This window comes from Cololabis saira, chromosome 15 (genome assembly GCF_033807715.1).
Source record: "Cololabis saira isolate AMF1-May2022 chromosome 15, fColSai1.1, whole genome shotgun sequence".
Lineage (NCBI taxonomy): Eukaryota > Metazoa > Chordata > Actinopteri > Beloniformes > Belonidae > Cololabis > Cololabis saira.
The window spans coordinates 35,780,868-35,800,829 of record NC_084601.1 but is presented as its reverse complement, the minus strand read 5'-3'; the positions used below and the strand labels follow the sequence as shown (position 1 = coordinate 35,800,829).

The 19,962-nt window shown below is 44.2% G+C and overlaps 1 gene segment (V, D, J or C); it reads right to left on the bottom strand.

Moving 5' to 3' along the window:
- Positions 1-14,661: 14,661 nt before the first annotated feature.
- LOC133460856 (Ig kappa-b4 chain C region-like) lies at positions 14,662-19,833 on the bottom strand. The segment is given in 3 exon segments: positions 14,662-15,038; positions 15,719-15,800; positions 19,825-19,833. Coding segments are annotated over 3 exon segments (414 nt in total).
- Between the last annotated feature and the right edge of the window lie 129 nt (positions 19,834-19,962).

The following is a 19,962-nucleotide window of genomic DNA, read 5'->3' as shown; positions in this document are numbered from 1 at the left end:
TGAAGAGCAAAACCTGACATTTAGCAAATCGGACAGCACAAAAACAACAAAATCCAGTATAGAATAAGCATTTTTTGAAAAATAAATGATGGAATCTGTTGACTTTTTTGTATTAAATGAAAGAGAAATGTGCCCCGATATAAAGTTGATCATTGTTTTAAGTGAATATTTAGTAAAATTGATAAATACAGCCCATGGACATGACATGTACCCCTAATTATAGAATGACTCAGCTGCTGTTAGCCGCTCCCCTGCAGCTCCCGAGCAGCCGGCCAGGCAGGGCAGCTGGGTGACGGTTCGGAGGAAGCGTAGCCCTAAAGGGCACACGGAACACCACCTGCCGCTTCATGTGTCTAACCGTTTTTCCCCACTCAGCGACACACCCTTGAGAAGCTGACCCTGGTGATTGGCGACTCCATAGTCAGGCATGTGAGGCCGACTATGGAGTCATGTGAGGCCAGAGCGGGCAACATTGAAGCAAATTTGAAGCTGCTGGCAAAGAGTAATCGTAAATTTGGTAAAGTTATCATCAATGTCGGAGCTAATGACTCCTGTCTTCGCCAGTCGGAAGTCACTAAAATTAATATTGTCTCGGTGTGTAACTACGCCAAAACGTCGCTGGCTGTCGCGGTGGTGTTCAGAAAACGACGTAGCCTTTATTGACAATTAGAAGACGTTTTGGGGAAAGCCTGGTCTGATTAGAAGAGACGGCATTCATCCCATGGTGCAGCTCTTGTCTCTAGTAATTTGGGCAGTTTTATTAGACACTCCCTCTGACAACGCAGGGTCCAGGCCAGGATGCAGAGCTGCAGTTTAAGACACTTCTCTGCTACTTCTCGAGGACCAACGCCTGCCAATACAACTGTAGGATTATATGATGTAATTGGCGACTCTAACCAGGTGCCTAGCAAAATAGAAGTGGTTGCAGTTCCCCGCCCTCCAAAAGTTCACCAGGTGCGGCGTTATAGAGTGTTAGACCCTGGCCTAGGGGAGCCAAGGGTACAACAAAAAGCAGGGGAGACGCAGTACTCAAAATACTATACATTTATTAAATAAGCAAAGGTAAATAATCAAACGAACAAATGAGTGAACAAACAAACAGATGAGGTGTGGAAGTCAGTAATCAGTAGTGTAGTGTGTGTATGCATGAGTGGAATGTATGTGGGTGCATGTTGGATGTATTAACAGAAATGATGAAAAAGGTGCATAGTGGGAGAGGGGTAGAGGAGAACTGAATACAACAGAACTCCTCTGGGGGACTGGAGAGACAGGCTTTTATACTGGGTGTCGGCCACCCGGGCCCAGGTGCCGACACTTGGCTGATTAATGCTGGCCATGATTGCTCTGCTCCCCAGTCCACTGAAAAACAAGGAAAAAAAAGGATTAGGACTGAAAAGCAAAGAGAATCTAAATAACCAATATATAAAATGCTACACCAGACCAATCAAATAACATACTACCACCATATACTATGACACAATACAATAATATAATATAACCCCATATCATATCATACCAGGGAACCGTCACACCCCCCCCCCCATAAAGACGGGGTCCCAACGGGATCACCGGAAACCTATTTACAAAAAAAAAACAAAAAACAATCCTATCTGGTGTACTGAACCTCTACTCCAAAGGCCGCCAACCACCTGTCACAGACCTCCACCCCAGCAACCGGATCCAATGAAGCATTTTTAAGGGGTGAAAGACAGAGGCAAATGGAGGACCACTGGAGATGAATAAGACTAGGACTTCAGTCATGAGGAGCCCGTGATAACGCATCGGCCACCACGTTCTCCGTCCCTTTAACATGACGAATGTCCAAGGCATAGGACTGCAGGAATAGTGACCATCGAATCAACCTCTGGTTCGGACACTGTAGAGAGTTGAGAAAAGTCAATGGATTATGATCTGTATAAATGACAACAGGGGTACTACCGCCAACCTAAACGTCAAAGTGTTGTAAAGCTAAAATCAAAGCCAATGCTTCTTTCTCAATGACTGAGTAGTTTAGCTGGTAAGAGTTGAATTTCTTGGAATAAAAGCTAACAGGCTTATCTATTCCTAGATTGTCCTCCTGCATAAGTACGGCCTCCGCCCCCACATGACTGGCATCCGTGTAGATCTTAAACGGCCTGTCCAAACGTGGAGCCGACAAAACAGGAGCGGTACACAAAAGTGATTTAGCCTGCTCAAATGCTTCCTGGCAAACTGTACCTTAGACCTAAGTAGGTTAGTGAGAGGTGCCACAACCGTTGCAAAATTCCTACAAAAACTACGATAATAACCTATCAGACCAAGGAAACGCATAAGCTCTTTCTTTGTGGTTGGAACCGGATACCGCTCAACAGCTTGAACCTTAGCCTCAACTGGACAGACTTGGCCCTGCCCAACCACCCGACCCAGGTACGTCACAGTCGCCCTCGCAAACTCACACTTTGCAAGATTGACTGTGAGCCTTGCCTCCTTCAGGCGTCTGAACAGCTCCCGAATACGCGCCAAATGAACTTCCCAGGTATCTGAATAGATTACCACGTCATCGAGGTACACTGCACACCCTGGCATGTCCCAAATTACTTGATTCATCAGGCGCTGAAATGTAGCAGGCGCATTGCGCAGTCCGAATGGCGCTTCTGAATTTTTCACCCGACCGTGCACCAACGCTGGATCAGGTGTACTCAGACCATCTTCCTCCATTTCCCGAATAGGAGGAACCACCGGAGCTGCCATGCAAACGGCATGAGCCAAGCCAACCTCTGGCTGCACACACAACACAGGTGTTTCAGAATTGTGTGCAAAATATGGCTTCAGCAAGTTCACATGGCAGAGCTGGGTTGCTTTCTTACGTTTAGGCGTTGAAATAATATAATTTAGCTCAGACCTTTTTAACCACCGTGTGTGGACCGGAAAATTTGGCTTGAAAAGGAGAAGTGACAATGGGGAGTAGGGCTAACACCTGGTCTCCCGGACTAAACTCACGGCGCTCGGTTTTAGTATCATACCACTGTTTCATCTTACCCTGAACTGCCGCTAAATTTTCTTTAGCCATCAACCCGGCTGTGTACAACCGATGACGAAAACCATTAACGTAGTCAATCAAATTTTTGGGAGGCTGTGCCTCTTCCCAATCACCAGACAATGCTGCCAAAGGGCCTCTCACTGTATGAGCAAATACAAGCTTGTTTGGACTGAAACCTGTGCTCCCCTGTGTTACCTCTCTAGTAGAAAGCATCAGCCACGGCAGACCCTCTTCCCAGTCTTTACCCATCTCCGTACAGTAGGCACGCAAGATCGCCTTTAACGTTTGGTGAAAATGCTCCAAGGCCCCCTGACTCTGTGCATGATATGCCGAGCTCAGATTGTGGCGCACCCGTAACTGTTTCAGGACCTGAGAAAACATATGTGAACAGAAATTAGAACCCCTGTCCGACTGAATGACCTGCGAAACACCAAAAATAGAGATAAATTGAGAAAGAGCCCGCACCACTGACCGCGTTGTTATAGTACGGAGAGGATAGGCAGCAGGGTAGCGAGTTGCCTGGCACATTACTGTTAACAAATACACTGCTCCAGACTTTGAGCGTGGTAGAGGACCAACACAGTCTATGATTAGATGTTCAAAAGGTTGGCTTATGGCCGGAATGGGATACAATGGAGCTGGTTTCAACTTCTGGTTAGGCTTGTCAGTTAACTGGCATGTATGACATGTTTTAACGTATGCTGCCACATCTCTCTTCATACGAGGCCAAAAGAACTGCCTAAGTAGTCTGTCATAAGTCTTTTTCACACCTGCATGTCCAGATTCATTATGCGCTACTTTTAACACTGCCTGTCGAAGTTTAGCTGGCAAGACAATTTGAAACACTGGTTCACCCACAAACCTTCCATCATGTGGCAGCCATTTTCTCACCAACACCGAGTTCTGATGAAAATACCCACAAGCACTGTCAACGATCTCATCCTCTGGTCGTATCAGCGGCACCAGCTCCTTCAGAGAGGGGTCCGTCTGCTGTTCTGCCACCAGATCTGAACGCGTTATGGATAGGGGAAAATCAGCAAGAGGTATAGAAAACTTTTCTGATATGTTAGGCTTAAGTGATTCTTTTGACTCAGATTTCCCCTTTAACTTGGCCATTGCCCGTGTCACTGCACACGCTGAGAAAACCTCTGGAAAGTCCCGTTCACTTTTATCCATACCACCAGTTATCAAAGGCACAGACGTCACCACTGCCGGTGGAGGAACCTCCGCCCACACCCGAGCACCAACCAAGTCGTTCCCCAGGATCACAGTCACCCCTGGGATTGGCAGCGCTGGGCGCACAGCAAGCCTTGCTTCCCCCTGGAATAATTCACATTTGAGCAACACTTTATGCAAGGGAACCCACAGAATGTTCATATCTATGCCACGGATAGGCACCTTGTCACCCGTGTCAGAATCCTGAGTTAAAGGCAGAATACCAGCCTGAATAAACGAGTCAAAAGCACCCGTGTCCCTCAGAATCGTTACTGGTACTTCTTCCCCATTTTGCAGCAAAGCCACAGAGCCTTTCATGATAAACGGTCGGTAAGAATCCAGAGCTGCCACTGCTGTGTCCTTATTAGGGCCGCAATTAGGTGTAGCACAAGTGGACACCGGACGTGGAGCGGCTGCGCCAGCCCCTTTTTGCTGCGAATGACCAGCCAATTGAGTCCTGGGGTTTCCATTTAACTTAAAACACTCAGATTTCCAATGGCCCCGTTTATGACAGTAATTGCAAACCTTGTCTGGCTCACGCAACTTACTACCGCCATTAACATCACTTTTAGCTTGTTCAACATGAAGAGGTTTATCTGATTGGCCACGAGATTCATTATTAGCAGTGTTGCTACTGCCCGCCTTAAACTCTCCCCGGTGCGTCAAAACATAGTCATCAGCCAGTGCTGCCGCGTCTGCTGCGTTGCGTGCCTTCTGCTCGTTTAGGTACGTTGCCACTCGAGGTGGAATAGAGTTTTTGAACTGTTCCAAAATCATCAGATCACACAACTCTTCAAAGGTTTCTACACCCGAGGAATTACGCCAGCGTGTAAAACAGGTAGTCAGATCACGTGCGAATTCTAAATGACTTTGCTTGTCATGTTTTTTCCAGAACCTAAAACGCTGGCGATACGCCTCGGGGAAGAGCTCGAAAGACTTGAGCACTGCTGCTTTGACCCGAGAATAATCTTGGCTGTCAGCCACACTCGTAGCCGAAAACACCTCTTGCGCCCTGCCAGTCAACACGCACTGCAACAACAAAGTGCGCGCAGAGTCAGGCCAATTACGAACGTCTGCCACACGTTCAAACATGGCAAAAAATGCCTCCGGATCACGCTCATTAAATTTGGGGACCACATGTAAGTTACCATTAATATCAAAACCCACTGCGGACTCTGCCGGTTCTTTAATGGACATTTCTGCAGCACCTGGAATTTTACCATCCCTTATCAGGTCCAGCCTGTTTTCCTCTACTTCCCATTTCATTTTTTTAGCCTCATGTTTCATTTTTTCAACTGACTTTTCTCCTGGTCAGCCTGCACTTGAGCTTGTAACAAAATTAACTCTTTTTGCTGTTCAAAAGTCAGACCTGTCTGCGGCATGATGAATGTAGGCACTGCCGATGCAACCTTTAATGGAGGAGGAGACACCTTCTCTGGCTCTGCCAAACCCTTCTCAAATAAATGGTGTCTCAAAATTGCTATTATGGATTCCTTAGTTTTCTTATCATTTGTATCAAGTTTAATCCTATAATGGTCTGCTATTTTAATTAATTGGTCTTTAGTGCATTGTATTAATAGGTCCTCAGATGGACAGGCAATAAATGCCTCTAAAGTTACCATCCTGGCTGCGTGCGCTTACAACTTCCTCAGCTGGTAATAATATAAAAAAAAAAAAAATACAAGTGCCCCTCTAGCCTATATAATCCCCAAGTTAAACTCCACCCGTCTTCATGCACGGTTTGCGGTAGGTACTTATGCACTGAAGGCCACCGCAAAGGCCTAGCTGATACCGAGAGGCAGGTAGGGCAACCAGAAACTGGCGACCCGCGTACACCCCTCAGCTGTGCCCCCGAGAAAGACTATGTACAGACCAAAAAGGCCTACACACAGCCGCTACAGCCGCTCTTTGCACCTAAACCACCCCTTGGCCTAGACCCAGCGAGCTATTTAACCCCGAAAACTAACCGCGCCTACTAGGGACACTCATATTAAACAAAACACAAAACCAGCTACGCAAACTGTACAATATATATCTATATATAGGCTATATTATGATAACACTTATATATATACACAGTATATGTATTTAATTAAGCAGCACCGCAACCAGAAAACCTCTCCACTAGCACAACTTAATCAAACTTAATGCAAAGTAACCAAACTTTTCAATAAATCAAATTCAAATGATCAAACAAATGACTGCATCTCCCAAAGTCCGAGTACATGCACCAGCGTGTACGCTGAAGTAAACATCGCTTAGTTTGTACTCACCGGACTGATGAATGGACAAAAGGAACCCCCGGAATGATTCCCAAATGACGTAACCGCACGTTCATTCACAAAACCACGGTGTTGATGAGCCATTAATTAAGGCAAACGAGCCATCAATCAACCGCAGCAGAGAACAATAAGTAGAACAAAAGGCAGAAGGGCGAGTCACTTGACTCTCCAAACTTACAGCCAAACTACTCCAAATTCAAAGGACTGAGCCCCCATTTGTTAGACCCTGGCCTAGGGGAGCCAAGGGTACAACAAAAAGCAGGGGAGACGCAGTACTAAAAATACTATACATTTATTAAATAAGCAAAGGTAAATAATCAAACGAACAAATGAGTGAACAAACAAACAGATGAGGTGTGGAAGTCAGTAATCAGTAGTGTAGTGTGTGTATGCATGAGTGGAATGTATGTGGGTGCATGTTGGATGTATTAACAGAAATGATGAAAAAGGTGCATAGTGGGAGAGGGGTAGAGGAGAACTGAATACAACAGAACTCCTCTGGGGGACTGGAGAGACAGGCTTTTATACTGGGTGTCGGCCACCCGGGCCCAGGTGCCGACACTTGGCTGATTAATGCTGGCCATGATTGCTCTGCTCCCCAGTCCACTGAAAAACAAGGAAAAAAAAGGATTAGGACTGAAAAGCAAAGAGAATCTAAATAACCAATATATAAAATGCTACACCAGACCAATCAAATAACATACTACCACCATATACTATGACACAATACAATAATATAATATAACCCTATATCATATCATATCATATCATACCAGGGAACCGTCACATAGAGGCGTTAACCAAAATAATCTTGTAAAAATTAAAACCAATGCACATTTGGTACCAATAAGAGACCGAAAAAGTACATGCGGACTACTAAATATACGATCGTTAAGCTCCAAGTCTCTGTTAATAAACGATATAATTACAGAGAGCATGAGTGATATTTTCTGTTTAACAGAAACATGGCTAAAGGAGGAAGAGTATGTTAGTTTGAATTAATCAACTCCGCCCGGCTACTTTAATCATCATATTCCTAAAAGCACGGGCCGAGGCGGAGGAGTCGCAGCAATTTATAACTCCACTCTTCAAACAAAATCTGAACCTAAGTGCAATTATAATACATTTGAAAGCCTCACGCTGGAAATGGAAATTTCCGAGCTGGAAATCAGAGAAGCCAGTTTTATTAGTGGTAGTTTACCGGCCCCCTGCTGGTGCTTATCTAGAGTTTCTGTCTGAATTTTCAGATTTCCTATCTGAATTATTGATCAGTACAGATAAATTCATCATAGTGGGTGACTTTAATATTCATATGGATGTTGAAAGCGATAATCTTAAATTAGCTTTCAATTCTCTTTTAGAATCAATGGCTATCTCACAAAAAGTGGATAAACCAACGCACTGTTTTAATCATACTCTGGATCTCGTTCTCACCTACGGTGTAGAAACTGATGATCTGTTGGTGTCACCTGTAAACTCCCTTTTATCCGACCATTAATTAATAACGTTTGAATTTAATATTGTCGATGTTGAAGTGCAAAATAGGAGTTATTACTTTAGCAGATGTTTGTCTGATGAAGCTATTGCAAAATTTAGGGAGGCCATTGCTCATCTTACGACAGTGCGAAATAGTGATGTAGTCAAGGCCAGTGACCTGGGTTCTACCTCTGCAGATGTTGATTTCCTTGCTAGTAACACTGCTGATTTGTTGCATTCAGCTTTAGATGAAGTTGCTCCTTTGAAAAGGAGGGTTTCCAACCATAGGAGCTTAACTCCCTGGTATAATTCAGATATCCGCATGTTGAAACAAAACGTGCGTAAAATGGAAAGGAAGTGGTACTCTTGTAAGTCTGTAGACTCTTATCGTGAATGGAAAGATATTCTAATAGTATATAAAAAAGCCATTCGCAAAGCCAGAACAGCTTATTATTCAACGTTGAAAGAGGATAACAAAAGTAACCCACATTTTCTGTTCAGCCCTGTAGCATTTGGATACTCTAGGAACTATGAGTAAACCTGCACTACGAGAACTGAGAGCTCTGCCAGGGACATAAGGCACTATCAGGTCTTGCAAATAATGAGGAGCTAAGCTGTTTTGGGCTTTATACGCAAGTAATAAAATTTTAAATTGGATTCTGAATTTTACGGGTAGCCAATGGAGCGACGCTAACACTGGAGAGACGTCGTCTCTCCTGCTGATTCCTGTCAGCACTCGGGCTGCTGCATTTTGGATTAGCTGGAGCCTATTCAGCAAATTACTTGGACATCCTGCTAATAACACATTACAGTAATCTAGTCTAGAAGATACAAACGCATGAACTAGTTTTTCTGCATCACTCTGCGAGAGGATTTTCCTAAACTTTGCAATATTACGGAGATGGAAAAACGCTATTTTACAAACCTGATTAACATATGGTTTAAACGACAAATCCTGATCGAAAACAACACCAAGGTTTCTCACAGTTGCACTGGAAGCCATCGCAACACCATCTAATCCCTTCCTAAGATGCTCTGGACCAAGAATGATAGACATCCAGACATCCAGTCCTTGATGTCCCTAAGACATGCCTGAAGTTTAACTAACGATTCTGTTTCATCCGGCTTCATAGACAAATAGAGCTGCGTATCATCAGCATAACAATGAAAGTGTATGCCGTGGTTCTGGATTATACTTCCCAATGGCTGCATGTATAAACTGAACAAGATTGGCCCTAGCACTGAACCCTGCGGAACACCATAACAGGCCCTTGACTGTTCTGAAGAAACCCTCATGTACATGAACAAACTGGAACCTGCCAGATAGATATGATTTAAACCAACGTAGAGTTGTCCCTTTAATCCCAACAACATGCTCTAAACTGTGCAGTAAAATGCCATGATCTACAGTGTCAAAAGCAGCACTGAGGTCCAGTAGAACCAGTATGGATATCCTTTATCTAAGGCCATAAGAAGGTCATTCGTGACTCGAACCAGTGCTGTCTCTGTGCTATGATGCTTTATGAACCCTGACTGAAAAACAGATCATTTCTATACAAATAGTCACATAACTGGCTTGAAACTGCCTTTTCCAGAATTTTAGATACAAATGGAAGGTTGGAAATTGGTCTATAATTAGCTAACGTGTCTGGGTCAAGAGAAGGTTTTTTAAGTAAAGGTTTAATTACTGCAACTTTGAAAACCTGTGGTACATATCCTAAACTTAGGGATAGGTTGATTTGATCCAGTATTGTCGCACCAATAAGAGAAAAAATATTTTTGAATAGTCGAGTCGGGATGGGGTCTAACATATATGTACATGTGGTTGACTTAGCTCTATTGATGAGTGAGGTCAGCTCAGGGAGGTCTATAGGATCAAAACAGTCTAGAGTCAAGTCAGATTTCTTCTCTAATTCTCGTAATTTTACTGTTAAAGAAGCTCATAAAGTCTTCAGTACTTAGAGCTGCAGGAATGCACGGCTCAACAGAGTTGTGACTCTTTGTCAGCCTGGCTACAGGGCTGAACAGAAAATGTGGGTTACTTTTGTTATCCTCTTTCAACGTTGAATAATAAGCTGTTCTGGCTTTGCGAATGGCTTTTTTATATACTATTAGAATATCTTTCCATTCACGATAAGAGTCTACAGACTTACAAGAGTACCACTTCCTTTCCATTTTACGCACGTTTTGTTTCAACATGCGGATATCTGAATTATACCAGGGAGTTAAGCTCCTATGGTTGGAAACCCTCCTTTTCAAAGGAGCAACTTCATCTAAAGCTGAATGCAACAAATCAGCAGTGTTACTAGCAAGGAAATCAACATCTGCAGAGGTAGAACCCAGGTCACTGGCCTTGACTACATCACTATTTCGCACTGTCGTAAGATGAGCAATGGCCTCCCTAAATTTTGCAATAGCTTCATCAGACAAACATCTGCTAAAATAATACCTCCTATTTTGCACTTCAACATCGACAATATTAAATTCAAACGTTATTAAGTAATGGTCAGATAAAAGGGAGTTTACAGGTGACACCAACAGATCATCAGTTTCTACACCGTAGGTGAGAACGAGATCCAGAGTATGATTAAAACAGTGCGTTGGTTTATCCACTTTTTGTGAGATAGCCATTGATTCTAAAAGAGAATTGAAAGCTAATTTAAGATTATCGCTTTCAACATCCATATGAATATTAAAGTCACCCACTATGATGAATTTATCTGTGCTGCCAGAGCGCTGCGCTCTCAACTCTCTCTGTCTGCTAACTCCTTTCTTCCTTTGAGCACTTTCCCCACACCAGGGACCGTGCCGTCCAGGACGACTGCTCCGCCAGAACCCGCCATAGAAGCTCCAGCCTTGGACCCGCGAACCCCTCCCGCAGCCCGGCGACACACACGGGACGTGAGCCGACGTTCCGAAGGAGGAACCGGCCCCCTGTGCGCAACGAGGCCGTTGTTGAGGCCGCGGTCAGGACCAGAGAGCCGGCGTGAGGCGCCGCTGCAGCAACTGTTGCCCTTTTCTTTTTGAACGAGAATTATTATCATTTTGATAATTCAATTTGATAAATAGTCCAATAGTAGATTTGGAAGGCGGGCGTTCTGCTATCAGGCACCATTACTATGGAACCAACTTCCAATCTGGGTTAAGGATTGACACCACCTCTACCTTTAAAACTAAACTTAAAACCTTTCTGTTTAGTAAAGCCTACAGTTAGTGTTTAGTAAACCTCTGTTGTGCCACACAGGTAGCTAAGCTGATCAGTTATCGAAGGCTAATGATAATTCTATTGAAGAATTATTAATAATTAATAAAGTCGACTATTTATCAAATTGAATTATCAAAATGATAATAATTCTCGTAGGGGCACCACCCCAGGGCCTTAATCCGGGGAAAAATGATAACTTAACAGCAGAAAATCCGTCTCATATGATTTGAATTATCCTGCAGAACAGCAAATCTTACTATCACTTACAGAATAACAATTGAAGGCGTGGGATCCGAGCACTAGTTCTGCTTAAACAATCAGTTTGTGACCAAATCTTGTATGAAATAACAGAAACCACTCATTAAAAATCAATCAGAATTTATTTACATACGGGTATCAAAGCAGGTGTAAATAAATACCCAAATAAACCTGATGGCACACTACTTATTATAAAACAATTAATTAACTAGAAAAACAAGAATCAATAAAAATGAAATGAAAGTTAAATGCATGGAATGAAAAAAAAAGAATCAAATGTAATAATAATAAAGATGAAAAAGAACACAATAATGATAACGTACAGTAATACGCATACAGTAATCTGATTAAACATAAGTTCAGCTTTACACCGTTCTAACTGACTGATCGCCCAAACACCACCTCACGTCTCCTCTGGATTCTGGATCTGGGCTGCGGGCTCTGTCGGTGGTGACCGGGTTCCTGCCGGGGGTTCCCGGTGTCGGAGAGTTCCGGTTCAGCTTTGATCCCACCGCCGATCGCTTCTGGCGGGGATGCTCCGATAGCGAGCGGTCCCTCAGTCTCTGTCCTGCTCCTACTTCAAAAAGAATAGGGCAACAGTTGCTGCAGCGGCGCATCACGCCGCTCTCTGGTCCTGACCGCGGCCTCAACAACGGCCTTGTTGCGCACGGGGGGCCGGTTCCTCCCTCGGAACGTCGGCTCACGTCCCGTGTGTGTCGCCGGGCTGCGGGAGGGGTTCACGGGTCCAAGGCTGGAGCTTCTACGGCGGGTTCTGGCGGAGCAGTCGTCCTGGACGGCACGGTCCCTGGTGTGGAGAAAGTGCTCAAAGGAAGAAAGGAGTTAGCAGACAGAGAGAGTTGAGAGCGCAGCGCTCTGGTATCGGATTTTACGCCCGGCCTGTTAATGCAGGCCTCCCTGCATTAACAGGCCGGGCTCCCTCCCCGCCCCAGGCTCTCGGGGAGTAGATGCGGCAGCGGCTGCACCGTTGGCAGGAACGTCCGTTCGGTCCGCTGGCTGAAGGAGAGAGAGAGAGCGCTGGGCAGGACGGGAGTTTGAGTTCCGCGGGCTGCGTGACGTCACCAGCCCCTGGCCAGTGATTGGGTGCTTCCCGCTTTTGGGCTTGGGGCCGGTTTTACTGTGAGGGACAGTCCCCCCCTTCAGGGCTCGCTTCCTGGGGGCTCCACTGCGTCTGAACCCCCCCTGGTGTCGTAACCCCAGGGAGTCTGTTCCTGGTCCCTTTGCGTTGTCTTTTCCTTTGTTCCTCCAGGTCTGGCCGGAGCCCTGCTGGGTTTGTGGGGGCTATACTGCGTCTGACCCCCCATTCTAGGTGTCGTAAACCCCCGGGGAGTCTGTTCTCTGGTCTGGAGTCATGCAGTCATAAAACTCTGGCCCCAGGACGAAACCAAAGTCTTGCTTTCACTTGGAATTCATAATCCTGAAATGTTCATATACATTTATGACAGTCCACATGATCACTGGGTGTGGTCCAACACTTCTAGCTGGTGTTGGTAAATCTGTAGGTAGTGTAAACTCTAGTGTGTTAGAGTCGCTCCTGTAGTTTCTTGTGCTGCCCCTTTTCTTCTCTTTTTTCTCTTTTGTACATGGTGCAGCATCCTCTGCCGGTGGCGAAGAGAGTCTCTGAATGCACAACACCGGAACCTGCAGCGTGGGAGTGAGAGGGGCAGGGTAACGGCCAGGGCAGGCGGGGGAGAGATTTGTCCGTCAAGACTCCTCTCCCTGGCCCTGCCCCTTCTCAACCTTTCCCCCACCCTGCACCTAACCTGTGGCTTGCTGATTAGGCCGCGTGCCTGCCTGCGGTCCCCACCCCCGGTCATCCCACTGCTGCTTCCACCTGCCTGCTGTGCTGCTGACGTCCGCGACTCCCCCAGTCTGGCCCTCGGCAGGAGGGTCCCCCCTTATGAGCCTGGTCCTGCTCAAGGTTTCTTCCCTCCTAAAGGAGAGTTTTTCCTTGCCACTGTTTGGCTTAAGGCTTTTCTCCCACTATGGGAGTTTTTACCTGCCATTGTTTATGTAATAATTGCTCGGGGGTCATGTTCTGGGTCTCTGGAAAGCGTCTAGAGACAACTTTTGTTGTAATAGACGCTATGTAAATAAAATTGAATTGAATTGAATAAAAATTCAATTGTGATGGACTGGTGACCTGTCCAGGGTGTAACCCCTGCCTCTCACCTAAAATGAGCTGGGATAGGCTCCAGCAGACCCCCGTGACCCCGCAAGGGATAAAGCGGGTAAGATAATGAATGAATGAAATGAATACAAATTATCGAGGATTAAAACACAATAAAGCCAACAGGCTTATTTCCATTGCGGTCCTCGATGTTTATAAAAATTGACGAAAAATGCAGGTGTCGACAAGTAAGATGTTTGTTTACTATTGGCTCCTCATAAGAAAACAAAACAAGACAAAACACAACTAAAAACACAGAAACATTCAGCACTAAGCAAACCACAGAAAGATAATGACAAATGTCAAGTGGACAGGTGTAATTTCAGGTGAAATTTAAAGCTACTCTCATTTGAGATCAGTTTGAGGGAGGTGGGCCGCTCATTCCAGAGACATGTTTCCGTATATGAAAAAGTGTTTTTACCGAAATTATTTTTAAAGCTCAGAGGAACGAAATTGAACAGGCTGCCTCTAGTGTTGTGGACTCTCACGGGGTTAAAAAGCTCAGCAAGATAGGGAGGCGCAGTTCTGTTTACTATTTTATGTGCAATGACCATTTTGGTCTGCGCCACCCTCTGTTTAACATTTAAGAAATGTACTAATTTTAAATGAACGTTTTCCAAATGAGTACGAGGATGTAGTTTTTAGAATGACTCTGACTAACTTATTTTGAGCGGTCTGCAAATTGTTTTTAAGACTTTACGCCAAACTAATGTACCAGAAGGTGGCAGCATAGTCAAAGTGACATAAAACTAATGCTCCAGCCAGGGTTTTTAAAGTAAAGGTGTCTAATAAATCGGCTTTCCTGGACAGGAACTTTACCCTGTCATTAATCTTGGTGAGTGCTCTGCTGGCCATGCCATCACATAAGTGATAACTATGGATTTCATGTAAAGTACTGGACTGAAATCACCACAATGACCATAAATAACCTTGTTAATGATTTTATTGTTTAAAGCCATCATCAATGCAACAAGAAGGAAAACATAACTGTTGAAACATTTCAGGAGAAAAAGAAACAGAGAGAGAGGGAAGTAGAAGAGTAAAAGCAGGTTGAGAGTCCCAGGGAGTCAGGTCAGGACTGGGAGCACTGGTCTCTCCTCAGGGTCTCTGAGACTGGAGTCTGGGAGCCCTGGGTGGCCTCACAGGTCACAGAGAGCGCCTTGGTCCACTGGTCTGCAGGGAGTCTCAGGGTGCTGCTCCAGCTGTAGTGGCCGTCCTCCTGCAGCACCCCGGGGCTCCTGCTCTCCTCCCAGCTGCTGCTGCTGCTGCTGCCGTCCACCTTCCAGGACAGACTCCAGTCTGAGGGGAAGCCCTTGTTGGCCAGACACATGAGTGTGGCCGTCCCCTGCTGCAGCTCCCCACTGGACAGGACTGTCAGGGAGGGACGGACATCACCTAGGAGACACCACTCAGGTTAGAGGACAGGAACCACCAACAACACACACTGGGACACCGTAACAGAGAGGTGAGTTTTGAACTGGAAGAAGTTTCTGTCAGATGTTTTCTGCTCCATCAGTCACTCAGAAACACATTGTTTCACTTCCTTTCAGAAACCTCTCATGCAGATCAGCACAGAGAATCATGATCATGTTTCAACTGAAATATGAGGAATTAAAATAGTACCAAAACCTCAGTCTACAACCTCCAACTTATAATACAAGTTTTAATCAGAAAACTAAGAAACGATAAAATGAAGTGAAACTAAAGTGAAAAAAAAGAGATCACAGGTTTTAAACATTTTGATCTGTCAATTTTACCCTGAATCTGTGCATGAAGTCTGAATTTCAAGTTATCACTGAACAACTCTTATGTTTGACATCTGATAACTTTTAGAGAAACAATTAAATTTAATCTTGTCTCGACATTAAATAGTTTAAAAATGTAATTCCACAGGAAGATTTTACTCAATCTTAACTCGACTTCTGACTTAGACTACATGATATCAAATAAACAATAGATACCTTATACTAAAACTACTGTTAAAATAGATAAACATAAGGTTTCAACAGTTTAAAGAAGAAATGTTGAAGGTAAGTAACAATATTCCTTTATATTTAAATACAGTTTGAACTTACTTCCAACATCCAGTCTGGTTCCTCCACCAAACGTGAACCACAGTGATACAAACTGATGAAACCGTCGTACAAAAACCTCTGACTGCAGAGAGACACGCTCTCTGACTCTGAAACAAACAAACTCTACTAAACATGTCATTTTTTCTATTCAACAGCCAACACCTCAAATATGTATTTATACATGTAGCACATATCCAAGCTCATATTTATTTTCTATGTAAAATTTTTTTTTAAATGAAATCTTTTTCTTTTGACAGAAAGAAATGCTTTTTTTTTAAACTTCCCAAAGTTTGTGACTTGTAGAAACTCCAGATTCTTTTTTGCAACAAAGTAAAACTCAAATAACAGTTGGATTTCATCAATGTGATTTCTATGAAGTTTATAGTAGATGTTACGCAGGACACTTTAGAGACAAAGTAGACAAACTGACAAGTCCAATTACATAATAAAAGTGTTAAGTTGCAATGATATTCTCAGGGATTTATGCATGAGGAGAAGAAATCTATTTACTGTGACACAGAGGTGGTGAAAAGAATCATAAATATCAAAAAATGTGATTTCTTTAGAGAACTGGGGCCTTGTTTATAAAGCTTGCTTACGCACAATACAGGGCTGAAAGATGCGCAAGCCACCTTCTACGCAAAGTCTGGGATTTAAAAAGAAAAAACTAACCGAAAAATCTGCGTATCTCTACGGCAACCCTGACCCTCTCGTAGGAACTTATTTAAGATATGGGGAACTGGTGACGCATGCGGTGAGGTGGTGAAATGCAGCCAGATTCATGTCATACTTTTAATAATGTCATCACATATCATACTTATAATAAAATAGCGCTGTTCGTGTCCCTCTGTGTGTGAAGCACAGCGTCAGTCAGGATTCTGCTGCTGCTGCAGCCGCGGTGCAGGACACGCCGGGAACCTCCTCGTCACCCACCATGACAACCGTAGAGTGACTGATGACGGAACAAATGAGGGGCTCCGTAGAGCGTTTTCAGGGGCTCTACGGAGCCCCTAAAGGGACACAGATTTTTCATGTATATAATGAGTTTTACGCGCGTGTGAAACCTTTAGGTGCGGGCGTAAGCCTAAATTATGGTTCCGCGTTAAAACGACGCAGAACCTACGCCGTAGGCTCTACGTTGGAGTGACGTGGAACCATAAATCAGCCTTGAGCAGCCCTGAGGGGAGACGGGAGGGGGGGAGGGGGAGCGGGGCTGCAGGGATCCCGTCCCGTCTTCGCACATTGTCTTGATGATTTGCAATTATAGGCTGAGCCTACCGTTAGTTTTTAAACTGTAAAAGTGGGGGGGGCGAGAACATGATTTTGAAAAGACGGGGGGACATGTCCCCCCTGTTGCGCCGGGGCACTCACAGCGTTTAGCGCAGCAACGACGTGCTGCCACTCACTCGCTTTATTTTATACTATTTATATACTTTTTCTACTTTTACTGTGACCACCAAATAATGTCGTTTTCCTGTCCTCCACCTCATCCACAACATGTCGTTCTCAGTCTCCGTGAAATTTAGTGGCACAGTGGCTCGAAACGTCTCATTCATCCGGACGCACAAACTGCGCATGCTCAGCAGGCTCATTCATATGCAAACACTACTTTGCAATGCCCATTTATGGTAGAAAGTGGGTGTGTAGGGGGCGGGGTATGAGGCGAATTCAGCTGCGCAGCCTTCCAGCTGGACTGTGATTTATAAAGCGAACATTGCGTGCCAGTGTGCATGCACGCGGTTTTATAAATCCAGATTTTTTTTTGCGCCCGCCATTTTCGGCTTTTGGGTGTACGTGCACTTTTAGTGTGGATCCTACGCACTCTTTTATAAATGAGGGCCCAGGTGACCAATTCGGGGAGCACGACCTTTGACCTGAACAGAACTGGAATACTGTAGAGTTCAGTTGATCCCTGAGACCAGATGGATGGATGGATGGATGGATGGATGGATGGATGGATGGATGGATGGATGGATGGATGGATGGATGGATGGATGGATGGATGGATGGATGGATGGGTGGATGTATGGATGGATGGATGGATGGATGGATGGATGGTTGGATGGATGGGTGGATGGATGTATGGATGTATGGATGGATGGATGGATGGATGGATGGATGGATGGATGGATGGGTGGATGTATGGATGGATGGATGGATGGATGGATGGATGGATGGATAGATGGATGGATCTCTACTCCCAATCTTTTCTACTCCCAAGAAATTAACAGATATTAAAATAAAAATGTCCTGAAGAGTTAATCTGCATCATATTAGTTTATAATGATGTTTTCAAACTTGATACTTTCTTGATAGTGTGAACCTATTGATTGATCCAGAGTTATGAAGTCTCTGCTGGAGTCAGTGGGAACATTTCCATAGAAGCACTTTGCATCAGCAGCACCACGCTCCAGTGATCTGGGAGAGTTTATAGTCCTGACACTTGAACTCTGGATGACTGACAGCTGTCCTTCATGACAACAGAAGACACAGAAATCCTCCTCATCAAAAACATGACTCTGATCTGCGTCCTCATCTGGACTCTCCTCTGCTGCTGCTTCACAGGTAAAGTCCAGAGAATCCAACTCCTCTCCTCTATGAACATCTGTCCCTCTGAAATGAAGCTGACAAAACCATGAAGCTGTTTTCTGTTTGTGTCTCTGTTTCCTCAGAGTCCAGAGGTCAGGTCACAGTGACTCAGCCTGGATCAGTGACTTCTGCTCTGGGAGGCTCCGTCACCATCAGATGTAAAACCAGTCAGAATGTTTATGTTGACAGCTTGGGCCACTATTTAGCCTGGTACCAACAGAGAGATGGAGGAACTCCTAAACTGCTCTTTTATTATGTTGGTAGTCGAGTATCAGGAACACCAAGTCGTTTTACAGATGGTGGATCAAACTCTGACTTCACTCTGACCATCAGTGGAGTTCAGACTGAAGATGCAGCAGTTTATTACTGTCAGAGTTATCACTACATCAACAGTCAGTATCTGTTCACACAGTGAAAAACAGTCGTACAAAAACCTCCCTCAGTCAGACTGAACCGAAACTGAACTGACTGATACACTTCACTGAACACACACACACACACACACACACACACACACACACACACACACACACACACACACACACACACACACACACACACACACACACACACACACACACACACACACACACACTTAATTTACTTTACTTAATTTAATTTATGATTAGAAAGGTTTCTTTTTTCTTCTTTTTTTTACCTGAATGTTGAAAGAGTGTGTGAGATACCAAGCTGCCCCGCCCACTAGCTGGAACGTGGCCTTTGAGTTCCAGGTGGAAAAATAAATGACGGAAAGATGGTTTGCAGTTCAGGAAACAGCTTTTCTCATTTATATTCTACCAACAAACAGACGTAAACAAATAAAGCGCTTCAGCAAAATAAGACAACCTAATACAATTCCCTATGATTACTCCAAACCTAAATAATACAAACCAGGAGAATCCCCAATGTGAAAAATGACAATAAATTAGCACAAATTAGCTCCACAACTTCCCCTGTTACACCTCATGTCTTGGCCCCTCCACTAGTGGGAATAATATAAAAACCCTGTCCCACTGTGGAGACACATCCGTAATGGGACGTGGACAAGAGACAAACACAGAGAAGGTATCAAGGTAACTAACTGTACAAACCGGTTTATGGACACATGACACATGAAAGATGGAGGATGAAAAGTCTTTAATACAACACCATGTTGTCAAAACTGAAAACAGAATCCCAACCATGACAGTGACCAGCACACATTGATGAAATAGAAGTCCAGGAGTTCATGAAGGGGAGAAGTGGACATGTTCACCTTCTCACAGAGTCATAAAAGTCTTTTTTGGAGAAGACTTAGGAAACTTATGATTCCCATGAAAACATTTCATCAGAATTTGTCTTCATTTATGACAAAGACACAACTGATTCAGACTATTGTCTCCAATTTTGGGGTTCATGCTCAAGAATATCAACTTTCAAGGAAAACAGATTTTATTTGAAATATATAAAGACATCAGAGAGGTGTATGGATATAAAAACTATTCATCTTATCTAAAATGAACGTTGGATGAACTTACCTCCGTCATGGTTGAGTGTGAATTATGATATTGCTTTTCCAATTAATTGTATTAGATATATTAAATTGCAGTATATGAGCTCAGGATTCCTTTCTTTAGCAGTTTTTCAGGTATGATACAATGTAAATCTCATTACTT